The 24,108-nt window shown below is 41.1% G+C and overlaps 1 protein-coding gene across 5 annotated transcripts in view; it reads right to left on the reverse strand.

Moving 5' to 3' along the window:
* Positions 1–24,108, reverse strand: part of ralgapa2 (Ral GTPase activating protein catalytic subunit alpha 2) — an 89,486-nt gene that overhangs the window by 56,945 nt on the left and 8,433 nt on the right. For 3 of the 5 annotated variants that reach the window (XM_019878275.1, XM_019878276.1, XM_019878278.1), the window contains exons 2-24: positions 20,315–20,425; positions 20,032–20,081; positions 14,086–14,143; positions 12,784–12,827; positions 12,427–12,607; positions 12,184–12,299; positions 11,554–11,692; positions 10,748–10,956; positions 10,023–10,268; positions 9,642–9,824; positions 8,932–9,066; positions 8,706–8,854; positions 8,474–8,585; positions 8,064–8,301; positions 6,368–6,547; positions 3,768–3,914; positions 3,346–3,462; positions 2,356–2,438; positions 2,168–2,258; positions 1,877–2,050; positions 1,380–1,556; positions 571–764; positions 352–450 (exon numbers count right to left, since the gene is read on the reverse strand). In XM_019878275.1, coding sequence (XP_019733834.1) covers positions 352–450; positions 571–764; positions 1,380–1,556; positions 1,877–2,050; positions 2,168–2,258; positions 2,356–2,438; positions 3,346–3,462; positions 3,768–3,914; positions 6,368–6,547; positions 8,064–8,301; positions 8,474–8,585; positions 8,706–8,854; positions 8,932–9,066; positions 9,642–9,824; positions 10,023–10,268; positions 10,748–10,956; positions 11,554–11,692; positions 12,184–12,299; positions 12,427–12,607; positions 12,784–12,827; positions 14,086–14,143; positions 20,032–20,081; positions 20,315–20,425 — 3,233 coding nt within the window. The remainder of the gene's footprint in view (positions 1–351; positions 451–570; positions 765–1,379; positions 1,557–1,876; positions 2,051–2,167; positions 2,259–2,355; positions 2,439–3,345; positions 3,463–3,767; positions 3,915–6,367; positions 6,548–8,063; positions 8,302–8,473; positions 8,586–8,705; positions 8,855–8,931; positions 9,067–9,641; positions 9,825–10,022; positions 10,269–10,747; positions 10,957–11,553; positions 11,693–12,183; positions 12,300–12,426; positions 12,608–12,783; positions 12,828–14,085; positions 14,144–20,031; positions 20,082–20,314; positions 20,426–24,108) is intronic. The other 2 variants (XM_019878277.1, XM_019878279.1) reach the window with 2 other exon arrangements.

The raw sequence follows: 24,108 nt of genomic DNA on the forward strand, positions 1-24,108 counted from the left end.
TCCTGAGATTTCCTCTATTGGATGCAACAAAACAGGAGTGAGTCTCCTCTATGTTTCAAAAAAGGGACAGTATTGTTCCTTGTAAGCTTCTCATACAATGGTGTGCCCTGGAAAAAAATAAAATAAAAAAAAATCTAATTTTGCCTCATCTGTCCAAGGACATGATCCCAGAATCTTTGTCAATTTGCATTGCTCAAGGGTACCATAATTTTTTTTGAGAACTATTAGACAGCATTCAGTTGCCTTTCTGTTCTGTAAACCCATAACAAAATGGTGCACATTTTTCAGATAATGCTTCAGCGGTATTAGTAATGTTAACTGCTGTTGTCAGGGGTTACGTGTTGTTGGTACCCTGAATAGCCAGGAGGCAAGCATACGGAGTGGAGGAATGAAAGCAGGCTGTGGGGGAGAAGACTGATTGTCCACACTGATACCAAGGTTATCTCGAATCTGGAAACACAAATTTAACAGAGAGGAGTTAAAACGACCAATAACAGTCATTTCTGCAGGAAATGGCGTGTGATGATTTTTTTTTACTGATATGAAAGTTTGACTGGTTTTCCATTTTACCTTTGCAAGTTTTTGCCACAGCTCATAGAGATAAGAAAACACTTTGGCGTGGATTTTGGGGCATTGGATGTTGTTGACATCTCCAAGGATACCCAAAATCCTCCTCCACAGGACAAAGGCTGAATCAGCATGCCATCCTGTCAGGGTCCCACCCGCAATGATGCTGACATCATCAGTCAGACACTCGCTACTGTCTGCATGGTCAAAAAGGGGAGAGAAAGCATGAAAGTCTGGATTTGATAATAAACTTTATTTTGGCAGCAACCCGATTTGTCGCTGTGACTGTTACAGAATGAGTCAAAACCTTCTTCAGTGAGACATAGGATTTAATCAAAAAGTGCTGAATGAACATTTAGACTTTATGACTTTATAATGTGGTATGTTTGTCCAAATTTGTAATTCAGGGATGATCATGCTGTCACTAGTTGATTCAATCCCTGTCCACTGAAGTGCTAAACTGTAAAAATACTTTTGGAAAACAGACATGGTCACGTGCAACAGCCAAATGAGTTCTTATGGATTTGTAGGAAGACAGCACCACTTAGTGGGCAACAGAGCAGTGACAAAGGGAGACGGGTTAGATGAGAAACTGAAAAGTGTCAGGTAAAGTTGTGGTAATTTATGCAGAATGTTTGTCACCACTGATCGATAGAGAGATTATTAGTTTCAATTCAATGAAGCAACAGATGTGTGAAGATGTGATGTGTGAGCCGTGAGGATAAAACTATGTCAAGAAGTGAAGTCAAGGTTGAGGCTAAAAATTAGAGCGCATGAGGACTCGGTGATGATTGGCAGCTATGGAGCAGTACCCAAGTGGTGTGGCATATGTAAGACAGACTGATGAATGCTGTCGTCCAGGGGGCAATCCTGCGGGCACTCAGTGTGCACCACTAAGGCTGGGGAGGCGGGGGGTTTCTGAGGATAGTGGAAGTGGATGTTGTGTTGGGGTGGGGGTGAAGAGTGAGGAGACAGAGAACACTCAGGACCTATAAACAAGGGACAGAGATAAAATTGGGTTTGGGGAGGGGAGTAGAATGACAAAGACAAAAGCTTCATGATGATCACAAACAAATAAAAGTCACAACAGTGTGTCAGGTGTGTCAGGGTGAGGGACACGTCTCACTGAGCGGCACATTGACCTTCTTCACTTTGTCTTCCATTCATGGAAGGAAACTACAAACCCCGATCCTTACACAGCAGACTAAAACTAAAGCATCTATTGTACTACATCCACCTTCCTACGTCTTCTGCAGTAAAATCGCGAAAACCCACACAGGTGAAGCTTGTACGCAATGTGAGTTGTCACCTGCTAGAGCCTCATGGTGACTGAGAAGCAGACTCCCCTGGCTCTGCGGGTCAGCGGTCACGTCCATGTGAGCTGACTGGGTGGACTGATTGTCAGCCTCCTCGTCAAACACCTGCCAGGTGACCTCAGCTTCATTCAAATAGCCATTCGATGTCTCGCTGCTAATACTCTCACCTGGGAAATGAAGGCAAGCGGAAGTTGTGCTTGAAATGGAACAGAAGAATTTAGTAATTAAGGTAAACATTAAATTAATAGATCAGATGAGGACATAATCAGAGACTTTATTCTCACTTTTCTCTCTGAGCTTGGCCCTTGAGTAGTGATGGTACCCCTCAGCACTATTTTCTGTCTCAACTGGACTGCTGCTTTGGCGGATCAGGATCTACGAGCACAAGAAAATAGAAAGAATACATTGGCATTGTCATTCATTCTATTTCGACATAGGTGATACAACATTACAATACAAATAGGTTTCTCACAACTGGCAGTTCACTGCACTCTCGCCTCTCCGATGTTCCGCTATCGGAACCAAAGGAAGTAGGTGAAGGCTCTCTCTTCTGGGCTGGAGAGCAGGACGTGAGATAAATAGAGACAGAGATAGGGATGGAATAAAAACGTGGTCACAGATATGATTACATTGCATGTAAAACACGATGACTTTTTTCTTGTACAACCCACTTTATGAATGGATGTGCATTGTTGTAGATTGTAATATTTATATTGCAAGCTACCAGGCACCTTCCAATTGTTGACTCTACTGTATATACTGTGCTATATATTTACAGTGAAGACTGAACTTTTAGTTCTCGATAATGCTATCACATAAAGCTCGGCACTAACATTAACACAACCTCAAAATCATGTTTAATAGCTAATTTGAGATACAAGGGAGGAAAAAAACTAGATTATTATTGTAAAAATGTATTATGTTGTCATTGATTAAAACGGTAAGGACACGTCACAGACACCAGCCACCAACTATCAAAGTCTGTGCTCATGCTGATCTCTTAATGCTGTGCTGTCCTTTGGTTGTGAAAATACGGGAATTCTCAGGTTTGATTGTTGAAGAGGTTATTATGAGAGGTTATTATTTTTATTACAATTATGGAAACACAAGGGGGCGTTTGCTGTCGAGGCATCGTCGCTTGAAGTTAAAAAAATAAAGAAATAAATTTGGGAGTTGTGCTGCAGTTATGACCAAAGATGCATCCAACAGAAGAGATGGTGGCGGAGAAATTTCACACAGAAGAGCTTTCGGCAGCGCTGTACAGTATAAACGACATGACAAAAACCTTCTCTGTAAATGAGCAACCAATTATTTTTTCAACATAGGACCAGACAGGGTTGGACTTTTTTTTCTTAATAAATAAAATCAGCCTTTTGTATTTACATATGTCAACTTAGCGAAAGACAGACAGATAGATAGATAGATAGATGGAATACTTTTTCACAGCACTGTAGGTTTGTACCTTGTAATGTGTCAGAAAGCTGCTGCGTGATGTCTGAGGTGCTGCTGCTACGAAGGAGCGGGCTATCTCCTCCCCCTAGTTCTTCTCCCCCTTCTGAGAGCTGACATTCCTCCACGTCTGGACAAAAGGGCAAAGGAGAGCATAAAATGAAGCAATGGTGAAATGATCAATCAACCTGTATACAAATCCTGATGTGTAAACACAAACGAGCAAAAATTAAGGCATGCACACATGCAGTGGTAATGGGAGGCGCAAGCCCAAGTTTTTCTCCACAGGAGAGTCTGTGGAAACACTCCAAACCCTCTGCACCAGTGAGTGGTACAGAAGACAGTTGATGATGGGACGACAGGTGAATGATACAGGATGGGTGGAGGCCACAAACACACAAATACTGTACATTCACCTCTCCAAAGCCACTTTACCTGAGAGTCTGTGAGAGCAAGTAGAGTTACCAGAAGAGATACCAGGCAAGAAAGAGCTCACAGTGTGGAGCAGGCTAGGAACGCTTTTAGTAGTGGGCAAAGCCTCACATAGGTGAACACAGTTGCTGATGGACTGGCTTCGTTTAGCTTCCATCAGCCAAAGAGAGAACAGAATGCGAAAAAGGAAGGAATAAAGAGAATAAAGACAGTATTAAAAATGATGGGAGTACAGTATGTGGGGAAACCCCCCCAGCACAAATGCATTTATTAAAGACCCGGTAGAGTGATTTTTGAGTTTTCTTTCGAAATACATGATATGTGTTTGAAGATATTTGCTGAAAACCTGCTAAATCTGAGAACTATGCAGTACTACATTGTTGAGATATAGCATTACACTCTTTCACCATCAAAAATTCTCTTTTCAAAAATATGTTCTATGTGCCCCCAGTAGTCTAAACACTCAAACTCATGGGCACATAAAGCAACTTGAGGGCAGTGCAATACAAATCTATACCAAAATGTACTAAAATGCATAATGTTAAATATATAACAGCAGATGATGACCTGATTAAATCTCCTTATCTACTCTCTAACCCAACCGGGCGAGGCAGACAGCCGCCCCACATTGAGTTTTGGGTGTGCTCCAGGTCTGTTCCTAGGAGGGAGTTTTTCCTTGCCTCTGTCACCTAGTGCTTCCTCACGTGAAGGTCAGTTGGGGCACAGTTAGTCTTTAAATAAGTGTGGAGCGTGGTCTTTGACCTGCTCCATGAGTAAAGTGCTCTGAGAAAACCTCTGCTGTGAATTGGTGCCATATAAATAACATTGAATTGAATCATACAGTAATTCTTAAAGGGGACATCAACTGAAAAAAAATCTTTACGGTAAACTCATCTTCACAAAACAGGTGAGCCATGATTTGTTGTTACCTGAGCCTTGAGCAACTGTGATGTCAGTTGACACAATGTGGCAAAATGGTCACCCATTGATATGCCTAAGAACGGGTAGATTTTGCTGCTTAAATTATATTCCACAAACACAATATTAATCCAAATGCCGTGTTTAGACGAGTGGAGGCGCATAGAGCATATTATTTTAAAGATAATTTGTAGACGGACTTCCTCTTTAAGATTGTTGTTTGTTCTCATGTTTACACTGACAGCTAGAATCCGATTTCACCAGACAAAGAGACAGAAAATCATGTTGAGATTTTACATTGACTGTATGCCTTATTTGCATCTAAATCATATTCTCGTCCAAAGTTATAGTCAATTTGGTAAATCTGGTGTAGTAAGATTTCAGAGGATTCACTACTGCCTGATACTGCAAAGGTTTTTAACTACCGGTAACTTTAAGAGAATGAATGTATCTTGCAAAATTATAATTTAGATTTCAATTACCGGTACTGAAATCCAAACAGCACTGACACAGTAAAACATGTTAAAGCACAACAAGAGGAGTTTGTATTTGCATGAATGAGTAGAGCCAATTTCCGACGGTCAACGATGAGGCATGGCTGTTGGATGTGGTTGACACTTCCAAGCCTAATGTCAATTTGAGCAATGAAAAGGGACCTTGCTGTTGTCTTTTTCAGTACTTTTTAATTACTACCTTCAGTGGGTAATATATTGTGCCTGCTGTGGCTTGCCATTGTTTGCCAGGAATACATATTAATGAGCATTAATTACCTTCTTAATGAAACTATCACAAACTGTCACACAATGAAGTGTGGACGTTCTTTGGAGGAGAAGAGAGAAGGGCTCATGGTGCCTTTGAAGATCATTGGGGAAAATCCAATTAGGCCCAAAGAAAGGGCATGGAATTTGAAGCAGTTGTTTTTCATATATTACAAACAAACACGCACACACACGCACGCACGCACGCACGCAGTCCGAACTTTTTTTCCTTCAGGCTCAAATGCTGCTACTTGTTCACCGAGCTCGTCATTTCAGAGCATTACGGGTAATTGCAGAAAAGAAATGGGATTGTTTCTTTTATCTTTCCCATTCAGTCCAGACCAAAAATTCAGAAATGCATTTTAGAGAGTTACTCTTCTCAACTTATAATGAGCCTGCCACATCGCCATCAGATAAGGGCCATTGCTGCGTCTGGACTGAACTGTAACAATGGCTCCTCTAAGCCAGCCTTTGACATACTGTCAAGACATGGAAATGGAGTCAGTGTGCAATGACATGCGAGGGGGACAATAGGGGCCATCTGCTGGGGCTTTCTCTCATTGGTGTTTGGCTTTTCATTGGCACCTGGGCTGGTGTATACATGGGCCTCTCACATGGATCTCAGTGCAGTCAATGAATCTGAGAGCACCAGAAGCTTTGTGGCTTCAGCTTCTTACACCAAGGCAGAGGATCAAGAAAATATTCACCTAAATAAAATCTACTATGACCTCAACTAAATCTAGCAACAGTCATAATTGGGACTCGATAATTAAATAGCAACAATAATAACTCTATTAACAGAATATTGCTGTGAACAGGGGAATATAATTCCAAATCTAATTAGAAATTTGAATGACCTGCTGTGATGAATGGTGGATAACGTTTCATTTGACAATGACAAGTTTGTCATAATAAATAAGTCCCTACCAGAAGCTTTCTGTCGCACAATGCTGCGGGCCTTCTCCACACCAGGAGCACCTGACGTGGTGGCAGAACGAATCCTCATTGGTTCCTGAACTCCTGTCCCACCCAGGTCTCCTTGGTTCCTCCAACTTAGTGAGAAGGAACGTGCCACTGCGGCTCCTTTCTGGGAATCCTGAATCACTCCTGCAAAGGAGAGAACACTTGACCATTTCAGTATTATTTTGGTAATCATCTTTTTTTTGGGGGGGGTAAATTTTTAATTTAGTCTTAAGAGATCAAGGTATGAGAATGCGACACATTCTCTCATACTGTAATTTATACATTGGATATAACATGACATTTTCTGTGCAAAGGAGAAAAAAAAATTAATTAAAATGTGCATAGTTTTTAAAATATGATTGCTATTGTACTGTACTTTTTAAATGTAATTACATAGCATTAAAAGAAGGTTTTATCCATGCAGTCAGGACTGTGTGGCATGGTCCTGGGCCTCCAGGGCTTGCAGGCACGACTTGGCTCAAAAGGATTTGTTGTGTGCGTGTGTGTGTGTGTGTGTGTGTGTGTGTGTTTGTGTGTGTGTTTGTGTGTGTGCGTGTATTGGGTCTCTGGCAGTTCCTTGGGGCCTCCCCTCCGAGCACCCTAGCGGTGTGCCTGAGCGCTTCGGCTGTGCTGGATAGGGTGGAACTCCAGGCTCTCGGCAAGGTGTCTGTGCCGGGGTCTCGCCAATTCCTTGGCTTCAGTGTCGTGGGGGCTTGCCTAGCTTGAGTGTGGCATGGGCTGAGCACCTTGTTACACTGGCAAAAGGTTGGCTGCATGATGTTATTCCAATGCAGCAGCAACCACTGCCACGCAAACTTCAAAAGTATGAGTCGGGCCCAGAATTGGGGTTGTATTCCTGTTTGTGGCCACAAATGCTCCATGCATAGATATGAGAACTCACTGGATTTGGGGTAGGAGAGGATGCATTTAGCAGAAATGAGGCTACTGCTCAAATTCTTGCCATAATGTTTCTGCATGTCTTTGTCTATTTTGTTTTGGGTCACATATTGTTTATCATACCTTGTCGAGATCAGATTTGAGTGTCAAATATTAGGACTTTTAAAAGGGATTTAAGTGCTCTGTTTTATCACTATTTAATATTTTTATTTATTTTTCGCACTTCTAACTGGGCAGATATAGGACACCACACTCACAGTAATAAAACTTATATGCTGCAAGTGGGGGGGGAAAAAAAACCCCGGAAATGCATGTTGTATTTGTATTAATTCCAGTCTTGGCAAAAACCATGTAAAAAGATGTAGATAGAAAAAAAAAGTGGCACCCGCTTCAGTAATTCAGCAGCTATTTTAATATTGATGGCTTTGTTACCAGGCTACATATTTATGTGTGTTGAAACGCACTTGAAAAGTTAGGAATACAGCTATGTGACGAAATATAAAAGAGAGTGCACACCTGGGCCAACCACATTAATTTATGAAATATATTTTCCTTTGTAATATATTTCACTTAGTTTTTCAACTGAATTGCAGGAGTATTGTATCAGAAACGAAAGGGACACAGTGAACTATACCGAGGTGAAATTTTCATTATCTGTTGACTACATTAGGTAAATTATAAAAATGCAATTAGCTTTTTTTTTTTTGGTGTATTTGTGTATGTGTGTGTTTGTTTGTTTTTTTTTTTTTGCCGTCTTCCTCACCACGTGCTCGCTGCTTCTTCTCCTTCTGTTCACTGAGTTTATCCAGAGGCAGGTTGGCCATGTCTAGGCCGTAAACAGAGCGGGCCAGCACAGCCGTCAAGGAGTCCATGATGCTGGCCCACTCTGTCACCAACTCCTCCCAGTAAGTCAGAGAGGACAGCACTGAAAGCAGCTCATCCCACAGCTCCCGAGAGATGTACACACACAGGTTGGCTCGCACCCATGCCACAATGATGGTCTGAATGCAACATAAGAACAAATATGAATACGTAGATCGAGTTCAAACGCTACAATATGACAAAAGAAACCACCTACAGTTTGCAATGTCTTATTTGCCTTTCTCCTAACTCATTTAAAAAAAATTGATAAATTGATAAAATAAATATTACACTTGTCAAGGGCAGACATACGCGAAAAAGGATGGATGCCAAACTTTCAGCAAAGCCGTCTTTTCTTTGGTTTTCTGATGGCCTCTTCATCACTGCTTCAGTGATCCTCAGTAGGACCTGCAACATCTGCTCCCTGAAAATAATGGAACGGAATAAAGACAACGTGTGTGTGTGGGTGTGTGTGCGTGTGCGTGTGTGTATTAGAGAGAGAGAGAGAGAGAGAGAGAGAGAGAGAGAGAGAGATAATACTGACCAGGTCTCTGTGTTCATGGTGTGCTCCATGATCATGTGTCGGTAGATGTTCAGGACGCACTTGCACACCTCAACCTGATTCTCCAGGAGCTTGGGCACATCCTGGCATGGCTCCAGGAGGAAAACATTTGAAGAGTTTGTCAGGAACACCTACAATTTTGGAGACATATGAATGCAGTAATCTAGTATTATGACAGACATGTAAAAACGATGTAAAACGGACAGACCTGGAGTGTGGGCTGGATGCCCGCCTTGATATCCCTGTTTTTCTCCTCTGTGAGAAAACCTCGACTGATCGCACTGCTGAAAGAGTAGGTCCTTCCCCAACTTGATGATCGCTTGTGGCCGTGACTCTGAAGTATCTGTTAAAAGACAGTCAACCTCTCAAAATTAGATCAATAATTCAATTACGGAATTTTACAACCCATGTCAGAAACTTGCAGGACACATTATACGGCTCAGCTTACGAACATCACATGACCAAACTCAGAAAACAGGCGAGGCACGATTGGTCGTTACCTGAGCCCTGAGCAACTGTAATGTTATTTTCAATCAACACCAAGTGGTAAAATACCCGCCCCATGCGATGACGAAAAACGCTTAAATGGATTTTGCTGCTTAAAATATATCCTACAAACCCAATATTAATCAGAACTAAATAGTCGGGCCGCATTTAGAACATATTATTGTCAAGAAATATTTTGTGTTGACTTCTTCCCCTTTAAATAAAATTACCAACAGCTTGATTAATTGAAAAAATAACCAAACTCACACAATTTAAAACTCAAATGTGAATTATGTACACATTTCCGACCTCTTTATAAATGACAAGAACAGTGTGTGGCAATCGGCACACATTCTAAATGTTAAGATTCCACAATTTCATGATCACGCATTTTTCCAGTAAATGCAATCGTCAAAATATGTCCACCAATACCTGTGCTTGCATGTTATTATTCTCTGTGCTGAGTATCTGCTCAGTGCTACCATCTACTTCATCATCTTGTGCAGTTTTGTCTGGCTCAGTCATAAAGCTGGGCTTCTCCTGCAGTATCCACATTCGGTACACTTTGATCACCTTCCTGGTCGCCGATGCTTCGCAGGATGGTAACAGGAAAGCCTTTAGAGAGAAGAACACAATTGTTGCATTTGTGATGAGGCTGCATAATTGTGTCAGCTGGAAGGATCTGTGCAACACACGGCCAGCAGAGGGCAACGCAATTCCTTTAATTCCAGGCAAACTCACCAGACACAATGTAATTAGATTGCGTCCATTTTACAAGGAAGTACAAATACTTGACAAGAGTGCGATAAATACCTGGTGGAAGACCTCGTTGACAAAATTCACATTGTCCCTGGTGGATAGTAAGATGGCATGCACCATGTCATAGACGTACTGGTGCTCCTCCTCAATGCTACATAAACTGGAATCGCTGGGCCGTCGATCTGAGAGTGTGCTGCTGTTGGAGTGGCTCTTCTCAGGCTCCCCCGTCGGCCCGTTTGTGTCCCCATCTGATGTCTTCTCCTTCTCCTTTTCCTGGCTGCTACTGCCTGCAGTGACAGTCTGGACACGTCGTACTTGTGAGATACAGGACATAGTTTAATGGACATACATGTGAGTACCAGGTCTACGACAACCGGGACACTCCAGTTGTAACATAAGATTCCGTGCCCTGAGAATTCTCTTTGTTTGCTTCTTCCAATTTTAACTAATAAACGGATGACTACTTGGCCTATAGAGGAATATGAACAGAAGGAAAGCTCAAATATGACTCTGCAAGGAGGACATGTTGCATTTATAGCAGTGAATGCAATGGTGAATATTCCTCTGTCGCTAGCTTTACCCACATTATCAGCATTTTATTCCTTGCTTCATACACCAATCATTGACTGACTTATATGAAAATGGTTTGGTTGTTTTTGCTGGTGATTACCCAAGACTTTTGCACAGTATTGCAGATTACAAGAATATGCTGGATAAAGGGACCTGACAGTGCTTTTAATTAACCGCAAAACCAACATCCACGGTTGCATAATTCCCACCTGGATGAGTTTGGGAAGGACTTCAGGGCCATTCTTTGTATTCTGCGCTGTTGCAGCGCTGCTGATATACTTCTTCTTGAGGAAGAAAGTGACCAGCCAGGTGATGAAGGCTACACGGGGAGCCAGGTATTGGTCCCTAGTGCAGAAGGTGCTCTCGTTGTTCCTTGTCACTGGCACATACAAGGGTTTTGGTCTGTGATGTGGGAGGTCTAATTGTAGAAGAAGTAGAGGGAGGGAGGGAGAGAGAGAGAGAGAGAGAGAGAGAATGAGTCATGACACAGGAAAGCTTGTGTCCTGAGGGGTTAAAACTTAAGTGGCAAAAGCAGATTTGACACTCCTCTTGGATAGCAGATAAGACAAGAAATCTACATGCTAGTATTAATACATGTGAATTTTTTTGTTTTGTTCTGTCATACATAAAACAGACAACGCATCCATCCATCAATTCTCTGTACTGCATATTCTCATTAGGGTCACGGGTGTACTGAAGCACACGCCTGCTGTTTTTCGGTGAGAGGCGGGGTACACCTTGAACTGAGTGGTAGCCCATCACAACTCACAATCACACCCAGGGACAATTTAGAGTGTTCCGCTAACCTGCCACGCATGATTTTGGAATGTGGGAGGACACCAGAGTATCGGGAGAAAGCGCAAATGCCACAGAGGAATGCAAGAGACCGAATTTGAATCCAGGATTGTCAGGCAGATGTGCTCACCGATCGCCACTGTGCTGCCCGCCAGACAGAATACAGTGACACAGTAATTCCTGGTGACATATTTATTGAATGTGATGAACACCTCCTTACCTAATAAAGGCTTGTAGAGATTTGTGAGCTTTGTGAAGGAGGGGAAGAGATGCGGAAGGTAGTACTTCTTGAACAGGCTGAAGAGAAACCTGAAGCCTGTCTCCTGGTTTTCTTTGTTCCTCCACTCTAAGCTGGATGCCTGGAAGGGTAAACAGAACAAAGACTGACAAGGTCAGGCGACAGGGAGTGGAGATGAATACATAATCACTCAGTCGGTCACCGTTTATTGTTTGCTGCATAAAAGATTGAAGCCATTGTCCTTCAAAATATCTCGAAAAGGGAAAATAGCATTGCCTTGGTGCAAATGGAATGACTGTACACACTTAACATCTGCCATAATGTTTGGGTTCTCATTATTATCAGCAATTGGAAAACATAGAAGCACTTGAAAAAAAATGCTCATGTCACCCACACAAAACCTAATTAACGAAGAAGCAAGCTGTAAATCAAGACAGATAACTATAGTATCCATCAACAATCAATCAACAATATGTCATATTTTTCAATACTATTTTAAAATGAATAATCAGGACAACCAAAATCAATTCAATTTAGGTGAGATGTGGACAAGCGGCAAATATGATGAGAAATATAGTCCTGTGTCATTTCCCTTGCAACAGCATCAATTACCTGGGTAACCATGAACTTGAGAAGGGTTTCAAGGACGTAACAAGTCTGGTCATCTGCTCCCTTCTCGCCAGCCACAGCCGGAACAAGCGGGGTGATCTCTTCAGGCACCACTTTAGCTGTTCACATTGACATATATGATGAGAAAAGAGCCACGTCATCGTCTATTTTAAAGCAAGAACTGGGTGAGGGGGAAAAAATAAGCATGAAGCGGTATATCAGATATTGTATTCATTCCTTGCTCACCGTCAGGTGGGTTGGAGAAAGGGTTGTAAATGATCGTGTCAAGGGTGCAAGGCCCCCTGGACGAGGGCACTGCTGGGAAACCTGGCACCAGACAGGCATAGATAAGGAACTGCTCCTCAGCACAATTGTCCCTCAAGGCTTGCAACCACAGCAGGAAGAGACGCATCCCCTCACACCGGATCTAGACCAAAATTCACAGAGCGAGTATTAGGTATGAACACAAAATGGTGTGAGGAGAAAGCATTAAGCAGTGGCTCTAGTTGAAGTGGAAAAAACTGGAACAATTTGGCAAGTAACATCAGTGGGGTACTGTTTACCCATGGACATGTACTTATTATATTTTTAGATTAATGTTACCTTGAAAGAATTTCCAGTGTGTAGAAGCTTTTTCAGGATAGAACCTGACAAAAAAAAAAAAAAAAACAAGCAACAAATGGTAAGCCCGCCTCATATTCACCATACCTACAGACACACAGATGCTCACAATCACAACAAACACTGCAAAATGGACAGGTGTAGGTGTGATCGCTACCAAGGCATATCAACCTTGATGGGGCCTTGGGGGGTGCTGAATCGCATTTTCCTGATGAAAATGAACATTTGTTGGCAGTGACGTGCATTAAAAGAAGCTGTCGGCTGCAATCAAATAAGACAAAGCTCTGATTGCTAAATGTCTTGGGTTGTGTGTGACAAGGAGAGAGCGAGAGAGAGAGCGAGAGAAAGAGAGAGCGAGAGCGAGGGCGAGAGAGAGAGAGAGAGAGAGAGAGAGAGAGAGAGAGAGAGAGAGAAAGAAAGAGATGTCTTGAGAGGAAACGACAGGCGGCCCAAGAAATTTTACCTCAGCGAAAGTGTGTTCAGGATAAACAATACAGTTTAAGTCTACTGTCATGATTTCTTTGAATTGAGGGTTGAATTAAATAATCGTGTTCTACTGTATCTGACTTTAGAACAACGACAATAGCAGCTGCAATGTTATGTAAAATAAAAATGGATGTTTAAGAGCCATGACTGTTGCGCTGACAATGAAATATTCTAATTGGGTTTATCACAACTTGCACGGTCCTTTTCATTCTATGGGGGTCTGAACTCCATCCATTTTCTGATCCGCTTATCCTCACAAGGGTCGCGGGGTGTGCCGGCACATCTCCCAGCTGTCACCAGCAATAGTTGCCAGCCAATCGCAGGGCACACAGAGACGACGAACAACCATTCGCACTCGCACTCACATCTAGGGACAATTTAGAGTGTTCCATTAACCTACCCTGCATGTTTTTGGAATGTGGATTGGAGACCGTAGTGCCCGGAAAAAACCCACACAGGGACAGGGAGAACATGCAAACTCCACACAGGCCGAAGGCCCGAGCCGGAATTGAACCCTGCACCACTGCACTGTGAGGCGCACGAGTTAACCAGTCTGAACACCTTCCAGCATAATTTAATTAATTATTTGCATTACAAAAAAGCCCTAATTAGCAGTTCTCTTTTCAATTCAAAGATAAGACTAATTATTTTTTCTTTGGTGTGCGAAACGAAGACATCTCAAATGTTATGCGAGCATAATGATGAAAAATCAGGTACCGGGATATATCGCTAAAATATACTTACCGGTAACAGAAAATGTTTGACATTTCATTTGTGAAAAAAGTGAGTGCCACATACCTATACTGTGAAACTGCCACCGGTTGTAGATTTTCTCTGGCAGAAATTGCAGAATTTTCTGTTGAAAACAAATTATGCAAAGTTAGTCATAAGCCAAATAATCATTACTCGAGCTTTAACTCTACTACTACAACATTTCAGGAAATACTCCAGACTAGTGCAGAATGCCTTTGTCGATGTGTATTTTATCTAATCAATGAGCAGTGATTATTTTTGTGCTGTACCATTTGGCAAGCATGCACTTAAGGACCTCAGCCTTTTAACTCTCTTTGCCTTCTTCGACACAACATGCCAAAGCACAGAGAAATATCATCCCCTCACTGCCAACCAACTCAATTAGACCGCCCTAACCTATTAGCAGCCTATCATTACCGTTAAATGCAGTAGTATAGGTTAGCGGCCTCTTATCTGGACAGATTTAAAAAATTGCTGGGGAGATGGAGGACGTGTGCGGTGCTTTCACACACAGTCCACAACAGTTATTGAAATGTGAGCGATGTGCCAAGGGCTCATCAACTCAAAATCAGTGAACCACAAAGACTTCATGCTTTCAAGTTAGAGGTAAAGCCTGCCATGGTACAAAAAAACCAAACCCAAAAACAAAACAAAAAAGGTCTGCCACAGTAAGTGGGAAAAAAGGGAAGCGCAATACTTGCCCCAGAGGAGCTTGTTGTACTTCTGCATCTGGATGACAAAACTAAAAAGATTTTAAATACTAAAGAAAACTTCTGCAAAAACAAACCATCACCTGCTCATAGAAAATGCATGTACTGAGGAGGACTTTCTTTGTTTTATCAAGCAGGGAAACTGATGCTACTACGCCAAACAATATTATTATTCATACCAAGAGTGTAAATAATGGAATAACAATAACACAATAAATGTTCAAATGAACAACAAAGACTATGAAATAAGAGTTGATCAAAATAGAATTAAGCTGATAAATGGAGTAATGTACTGCAATATCCATTATGAATACAAGAAAAAAATCGACATATAAAAGTGCTAGGGTGTGTATGTATAAAATCCCGATATTAACCAAAAGTTGTAAAAATATCACGGTTAAGGGTAAAAGCATGAGCTTTTACGGAGACTTCTTTCTTTCTTTTTCTGATTGATATAAAAATGATCTATTTATATTTAAATACATAACTTGGGGTAGGACTAGCTAAGTTTTTTACTTCTTCCTACTCCTTTGAACATAATAATTGTGTGTATGACGACTATTTTACTGACCTTACTTTCTGTCAATTTATTACTGTATATGTTTTTATGTTCAATAAACAAAAAAAAAAACAACAACAACAAAAAAATAAGGAAGGGACTCATGAAGACGGTGAAGGCAATCAATACGGGCAGTGATGAGGTTAGGAATATGGATGGAAGCAAGAGGGGAAATGGGGGATCACCGCGCCAATCCCCCTCCTGAGGAGACTATTTGCTCACTGCCCCTCAGCCTGACATCTCTTGATTACTCTGTGCCCATATAGAATTGCATGTGTAATTAACCTAATGTACATTGAAAGTTTGAACATTGCTTTTGCGCAAAGTATTTCTGATGTTGGATGATTTTACTATTTGGCTTACTCAAGAGATCATCGATTGTTTTTGATTGACTTGGTTTGTCAACAACTCCCTTTTCTTCCTCCATCATTAACTTTCCCTTCTTGTCCTTGGGACTAAATCCCTTTCATTATCGGTGACAGCAGAGATGCTGAAAGACGTGTACCTGCACTTTCCTATAGATCCTGCGTGGGATTATCGCAACTCTGTACAGGATCTGTGTTGGCCTTTCTCTGTCTGTCTCCTTGGGATAGGAGGCATATTATCCGAGGCTGTAACCCAGCAGGGTAGCATGGTTAAGCTTTCCCCAACGTAGATGTCTGTGTGCACTCGCAGACACAATAACACCCCCATTTCTATCACTTACAGAGCACCGGGAAAGGAGAGCAGGAACGAGATGGAGAAGCTCACTCCAAAAGACTCCCCATGGAGCCGGAATGGGGGTCCTAACAATGAGGAATTTACTGGCAGATTCAAGGCGAAAGCAGACTCCTCTGTACTACGAAGGTTGCCGGAATTACGATAAGCTGCAGCCATACGCCAGCATAACGATGGGAGCATTACGGTGCTGCAGCTACAGCCTTAGGACATTTACATGATCCGTGCTTAGACTTCTCGCTACAGGACCCAAAAATGGTGGAGAATACAGGTCCATGAGGGGTTTTTTTTTTTTTTTTTTTGACAAACGTGGACTCTAAGAGCTACTGCTCATTCACACTCCTTTGACTTAGAGATCAATGATTTGAACATAGGGAATAGCAATGGCAGTGCAACAGTTATACAAGTGGAATTTAAAAACCTGGAAGGAGTCAAAATAATAGCGTAAAAATGAAGGAATTTGAGATACCCTCATACAACCGCAGTTTGTTCTTTTATCAGAACTCTTCGACTGGGAAGCTCCGTAATCACTGTGCAATCATGTGTTTGAAAAAGCTTATGCCATGTAACCCCCAAATAAAAACAGCAGTTCAAGCAAAGCAATTTGGGAATGAAGTCACTCGTAGTGTATTCTTATTTCTAACCAGTAGATGGCAGCAGCGGCGCACAAACAAACTCGTGCCTATGAGTCGCTCCACTGTCTGTTCAGCTGTGGTTGCGCTTGTGCAGCAGACCGCAGCGTCACAACGTTATCTGAATCATTACCATAATGATTTGTACAATCTTGGATCGAAATAAAAGACGTTTTCAATAGAATTACAAGACATGTTGGCATTAACGAGTGTTGGCACTCACTATTGGAGAGTAATCTAAAGTATGTACTTGTACTCGTACTCAGTGTGAAAAAGAGGTACAGTATCGGCTGAATATTTATCCTGACGTGAACTGCTTCCAACAACAACATGGTTGCCAACAGCAAGGTGCACACTCAGTGATAGCAACTTAACAATTTGGTCACTATGTTTAGCAACTTTTCTGAATGTTCTCGCAACTATTAACAAAAAAAAAATACTGAGCAAATTCAATTCCTGTTTGAAACAGAGAAAGTGAGCTGAATTATTTAAAATTATTTTATACAAAACATGAAGGAGAGGGAAATTACCAAGTCGAATGTGCTATACCGTACATCGCCAAAGACATGGAACAGCTAATCATTTATGTGTTGCAAAGCTGTAATTTAGCGACATGTAAACAGTTGACCTGAAATACTGTATGTGCTCCAATTCTGTAAATACTTTGTCAACACTGCCTTGCCTCACCTGTCACCCGTAAAACTCTACAAAAGAAAAATGCATACAAGAGCTCGAACTACTGCATGCATGCAGGAATGTCAGATTTATGTGATATGTCACAACCTTGTCAGAGTTTTAATTGGCCTGAAGTTAAAGTAGGGATGAGTATCCAACCATCCATCCATCATCCATCTTCTGATCTGCTTATCCTCACACGGGTCGCGGGGCGTGCTGAAGACTATCCCAGCTGTCTTCAGGGAGTAGGTGGGGGACAGGGAGGAGTAATTGGTTTTATATATTTGTTTTATGTGTGTGTTAAACTGTATTGCAAATTGGTTTGCGGACCTCCAAGTTATGGCCAGGGACCCTAATTTGAGACCCACTGTTTGATATGACATGCAGTCAAGTCACCTATTAAATCTAGAGAAGAGGATTCAAAGAGAAGATGACAGAGGAAATTAAAAATGCTGATTCAAAACCGGCTCGGTCACGGTAAGGTTATATCCTGTCAAGAAGATGAAGGGAAATGGATGTGCACAAAGTTTCCTATGGGTTTGTTTTTTTTCCTATGTGCAAGTTTCCTATGTCCCACATTCACAGTGGCGCAGGGATCGAGCTGCTTTTAGGCAGTCAGCAGATAAGGTCATGTACAAGCATATGGGAGTATAAACACACTGGAGTCACTCAAGCCTGGCAGAAGTTCAAACTTGTCTTGTGACTGCAAAAACAGCTGACTGTAAAAGCGTATTACAGTTTCTGAATTGATATGAGAACATCAGATGATAATACCAATTTAGTCCAAACACAGACTATCGGAGTAAGAGAACTGCATGGCAGTTCTGATTTGACTGAGTCCAACCCACACACAACAAAAAGAAAAAAAAAAACCCTCACCACCACATAATCTTATTTGTGTTTTCATCCTTTTTAAAAAGATGCCGTATGATAAGATACCCTGGCAGATGCTTTTATGGCATTAGACAAAAAGAAATCCAAGGAAAGTAATCAGGAATGGATGATCGTGCCTGTGAGGGTCTGCCCCTCATTAGACAAAAACAGGAATACTCTGCCAGTCTCCCGCACCATGAGAAAAGGAGTCACATACTTTATAATAACTGAAAAGTAGTCTCCGCATAGCTGTGCGAATCAAACACAGTGAGAAGATGAGTTGTCGTCTATGTTATCAGCCGCTTTTTGAATGCAAATGTGCAAGGCAGCGTGAAAGAATTGTCCCCTCTTCGTGTGGCAAGACGGTTATGTAATTCCAGCCCCCAGTCGGTAGTCAGGTAAGTAAGGTCAGAGATTAAACTTTGTGAGTCAGCACTACATGTTTCAGTTTTATTGAGACCAACTTAACCATCCAAACTAATAGAGGACACATGCTGATTTAATTTTAATGCTTAATTCTGTCACATTATCACGATCCATAAGAACACATTTGATCTATTATGGCGTAAAGAATGTGTACTCAATTTAGCAGATCTTAGGACCAAACGATGTCTTTCTCCTATATATGCCGTTCAAGGCTTTCCTTCCGAGTACAGTACATGAGTAAAGAGCACGTCGTCACAGACAGGAGCTAAAAGGGGACAAGTGACGGTTAAGCTGCATTCAATATTAGTTCTGTTTGAGAAAAACTGCATACATATGCAGCAGGCATGAATTAACGCTTAAATTAGAGCTCAATTTGTGAGCGTGCGTACAGTTGAGGAGATTATCTTGTGTTGGCACTAAGAACACTGAAGGACAATTTAGGAACTTTGGTCGGTTACCAAGGTTTTCTCAAAGTCTGAATGTCATTCATATATGTTAATATAATGCATTTGTTGTCCTAATTGAAACAGATGCACATCATATTCTATTCCCAATCCAGCAGAGTGCTTTGTGTTGTTGTTCCCACCATTTGTCGCAGTGAAAAACGGTGGAAGAGTACAACCCCTGACAGAAATTACGGAATCACCACCCTTAGGGGATGTTCATTCAGGAACAGTCGCTTGTTCAGACAAAGGAAAGAGGGGGAACAAAAATCACTCAATTCTGAGGGGAAAAAAAGCATGGAATCATGAAAAAAAACAACAACAACAAAAGAACACTTCAACAAACCATTAGAACTTTGTGGCACAAGCCCAAGTTGCTTGGATAAAAGACACCCAATGTTTGTATTTCTTTTATTTCAAGCACTGGACAAATTTATATTTATTTGTAGCTTTCTTAGTCCCCCCTCCCCTTCTTTTATGAGGTATTTTCAACACAATCTTAACATTAACCACAAGCAAAGAGCATTCCTGAACACGTCTCCAAAGAGTGTTGAGAGAAGGATAAATACTCTGTCATGATTAGCAATGCTTCGGAACCCCAATTTGATATTCCGCCACCCTTAGAGCTCTTCCTTGAGCAAATGTAACTGGAGAACTCAGTCTGTGTATGCGACACTGGACCTGTCTTTGTAGTCAGATGGAAAAAAACAAGGTGGAGGACTTTAACCTGTACGTGCAACATAAGACTGTTGGGTGAAACCGGGGGAAGGGCCATTACACAAAGTTAAGCTAGAAAATGATTGAGCTCAGTCCCCTCTCCCCTGTCAAGGATCCAGTTGTTTTGTTTCAACCGTTTCAGGTGAACTGAGAGGGAGGACAACTCTAACCCTAATATTGAGGCACCGGCATATGTTAGAAAGGTTTTAAAGTCACGCTAATAGAAAAGAGCAACTTACTTCAAAAATAAAGAGGATGGAGTCCAGCTCCTCCCTTTGAGACTTGATCCCTGAGAAAACCAAGTAAGGTGCTTCAGCTTCAAAATACAATAGTGGAGTTAATGTGAAAATTCCCGTCAGCAGTGAAATTCAGTAAACGATGTGTTTGATTACATTGTCATAATTTAGCAATCACTTAAAATGCTATACTAGTGGGAGACGAGAGGAAAATTAACTCTTTTGTTGTGACACACAGCAGGAAGATATGTAGCTGAATTTATTGAACGAAAAAGCTTGAACCCACCTTTTTGTTTTAAGTTGCTTTCCAGTGTAATGAAATTTTCATAGAAGATAAAATAAATCTGCGAACCATTGCTCTCGAAGAATAGCTTCAGCTCACTCTTGTCGATGATATCTGAAAAAGAAAAGAAATCATAAATGCAATGCAGTAGAATATATTTGGTTGTCTAAGGCCTGAAACACACCAAGCGACATGGGCAAACATGTCTGGACAATAGCATTAAAAAAAAAAAACACACACACACCAGGCAACTGACCCTTGCACATACAGTATATGAGCTTGCTGCGACAAAAAAAAAAACTGTGACCGTTGCCGCTGGTGTTTTTAGTAGGAAACAATATTTTCAGTCACATACAAAATTATAAATACAATATCGTTTCGTGCTATTTAAGTCTGGTTTGTTTTCACGCGTCACTTTTTAGCCGGAGGTACATAAGAAATTATAAATACTGTATTATTGAAAAGCACAATACAGTATACAGTATTGGTATTGATACAGCTTTGTGGCAAGCAGTTGGCTTTGGCTTCCTCCTCAAAAAGGTGTATTTTTGTTGTGAACTCTCATGTGATAGGACACAGCATTTTTGATGGGTGATTACATTTGCGATGGTGCGACGCCATTCATGAAATGCAGGACAAGTATTTATTTATTTATTTATTTTTTTACAAACACTTGCTAATTTTTAATTTGATAACTATAGAAAATTCCAAAAGAGCTGGGACCACTTTTTTCAATTAAATAAAAGGTATCGGATTGATTCATCGTTGATCAAAAATAATTACTGAAGGACAATCGATGACTTTTCGATGACCGTATTTTCTGCACTATAAGGCGCTTCGGAGTATAAAACGTACTTTCAATGAATGGCCTATTTTAAAACTGTTTTATAGTATAATAAGGCGCACAGAATTGAAGCGACAATAGTGGCTGTAGTTGCGCTAGGCATCCACAAGATACTCTGAAGGAATACAATATAATACAATACAATCCAGCTTTATTTATATTGAGCCTTCACAACTGCTGCAGTTATAGCAAAGCGCTTTACAGAACATTTAAAATACAAGGTCCAATCACAATATTGATCCAAATGTAGCTCCCTCAGGATGTAGCATGAACCAAGACACGAGGTCCATATAAGGACAGCGTTTATTCCTTGGAAACCCATGAGAACTGAAATAGCATTTCAAAACAATAAATGAAAGACAAAAGTTATGAAGACAATTGATTCAACAAAAAGGCACACAAACCTCGTGGGCTCACATTCACAAGGGGGTAAATCTGCTTAGAAGTCTTGCTTGTGTCCCTCTTCCTTCGTTTCATCAGTAGTTAACTAAGCTTTTGGAATTATCTTCGTTTCATAATGGATGCGCAAAGCTCACAAAGTAGTTGTCTGGTTGTGTGTGTGTTGTCGACTGCACATGTCAATTAGTGTCAGGCAGAAACCTTTTACGTTACAATTGATTCCTGCTAATAATCACCACTAGATGGCATAAGAACACGAACAGGGGAACAACTCAATGGGGGATATAAAGAGACTGTAACACCATATATAAGGCGCATCAGATTATAAGGAACTATATGATGCCCTGGTCTGCTCCAAAAGTATTTTTATTACCTGTCACTAGAATAAACATCCCGCACCAATAGCAGGGCAAAGGTTATGACATTATTTTCCAACCTCTGACTAAAAGGATTTGGAAATGTCGCAAATATTATCCTTCGAACCACATGGGGGAGGAGGTCTCACTATGAGCAATAACGACAATTTCTAAGATATGACTGCTGCTTACTATGAAACTGCGACATGGTGGTGAATATAATTTGACAGAAGGAAGCCATCTGGTCGGCAAAGAGGTATTATGCTAATCTTCTGATGAATAATTAGTGCATCTTTTTGTTGGTTTACCATGAACTGCCTTTGAACTGGATATGCCAGACAAGCACGAGCAGTGTGCACACAGGGCTTGTTTGCGGAGAGGGTGAAGGTCATCTACTGTTGTGAGCTGAAGCAGCCAATGATCTATTTACACACCAGCCATCACACTAGTAGAGCCACATTTCACGTCATACTTCCTTAGGACACACACACACACACACACACACACACACACACACACACACACACACACACACGCACACACACACACACACAATTAACTTTTTTTTTTAACACACATTTCATGTCTGAACCAAATTTAGCAATCTGAGAAGCTCACAGTATGAGCCATTTCTACCACCTGCATTATTGATATGCTATGTGGTGCTCAAACCACAAGCAAAGAGACACTGATATTAAAACCCTCATTAGCATTAGCCCTGTGCTTGCTGACACTGCAGGTGCTCCACACTGGTGCCAAAATGGAGATGAGGGGAAATCAGACAAAGAGGACTCTTAAAGAATCAAATCAGAGAGGCTCCTTGAGTAAGCTAATCACCTTAAAACCCTAACAACCTAACACTGATCGGAGAGAGAGTGAATTGTAAGGTGGGGTTTTATTCCTCTGACCTATCTGCCATATTTTATTGTGATTAAACTCAGAAAATCTTCTGATACTATGTTTATTTTACTCGTCTTCCTCGTGCACACATGCCTCATGGTCATTGATTAATATTCTGGTTACAGTAGTACCTCAAAGTTCAACCACAATCCATTCAGAGTAGGCCTGAGCTTTTAATCAGATTCAAATCGACATCAAGTAGAATGCAATTTTTGGAAAAAAAAAAATACAAATACAAATAAAAAGTTCAGTCCCATGGAACATCAACTTTGTGATATATGATCAGTTTAATGAGACATTTTGTCTACTTAAATATTTCAACAATGTTATAAATTATAATTATTACTGTTGCTACTTTTCAGTGCAGGCCCATATCCGCTTGAAAGTGTTGCCCAACAATACGCTACTTTTTTTCTATCCTGAGAAACACCGTATGCTGCCCGTCAGGTTAAGAAATGCATTTTCCCTTCCATTTTTACACTTTCAGGCTTGATTCTCTCAAAAACTGAGACACGCTAAACACAGTCATATCCCTTAAATATTAATGTCATGATTAATGTCTAATTTACCTAGACAAGATTCCTAAAATGTCACCACTAACATTTTTTTTTGTTAAATTGGTGTTAAAGTTGATTATCTCTGGTATATTAGCAAATGTTTAGAAAAAAAAATCTATCGTGGATTTTAGCTTTAAATAAGGCAGGCAGCCACAACCAATGGAGGTTGGCAGGCCACATTGGCAAACTCTGTGAAACTAGACAAACTGGTTTTTGATGTGCTGTGTAAACCAAACTGCCACCATCCACCACAAAGAATTGGTCTAGTCTAGGGGTGCCCAACCTTTTTTGACCAAAGATCGACTTTTCAAGCAGTCGACCTCTCGCGATCGACCCACTACCGCACGTGCACGCATACACACACGCATGCCATGATGAGGAACGGCCATGATGGCCCAGAACACGAACGAAACAGAAATATAAAGTAGATACAAGAGGTTGTGAGTTTGTAAAAAGGAATCAGTGCCTACTTTAGTCGAGACCTCACGCGGCGGCATGGGACGCACATTGGCAGCATCTTCAGTGCAACAACATCACTATCGTAGTTTTTCTCCGGGGAATTCAGATTCCCATTCTTTGCCAGTGCCATCGGTGAATTGTACATGAAACAAACTTTGAATGAGAATAATAAAAGTAAAAAAGATATATGGCGACAGCTCTAATCGCAAGCTGCAAGTGCAAATTGCTGACTGCTAACAACTTCCGGTGATGCAGGTAACGCGCCACCGTCGGTTAAAGGTG

Source organism: Hippocampus comes, unplaced genomic scaffold (genome assembly GCF_001891065.2).
Source record: "Hippocampus comes isolate QL1 unplaced genomic scaffold, H_comes_QL1_v1.1 scaffold470, whole genome shotgun sequence".
NCBI lineage: Eukaryota > Metazoa > Chordata > Actinopteri > Syngnathiformes > Syngnathidae > Hippocampus > Hippocampus comes.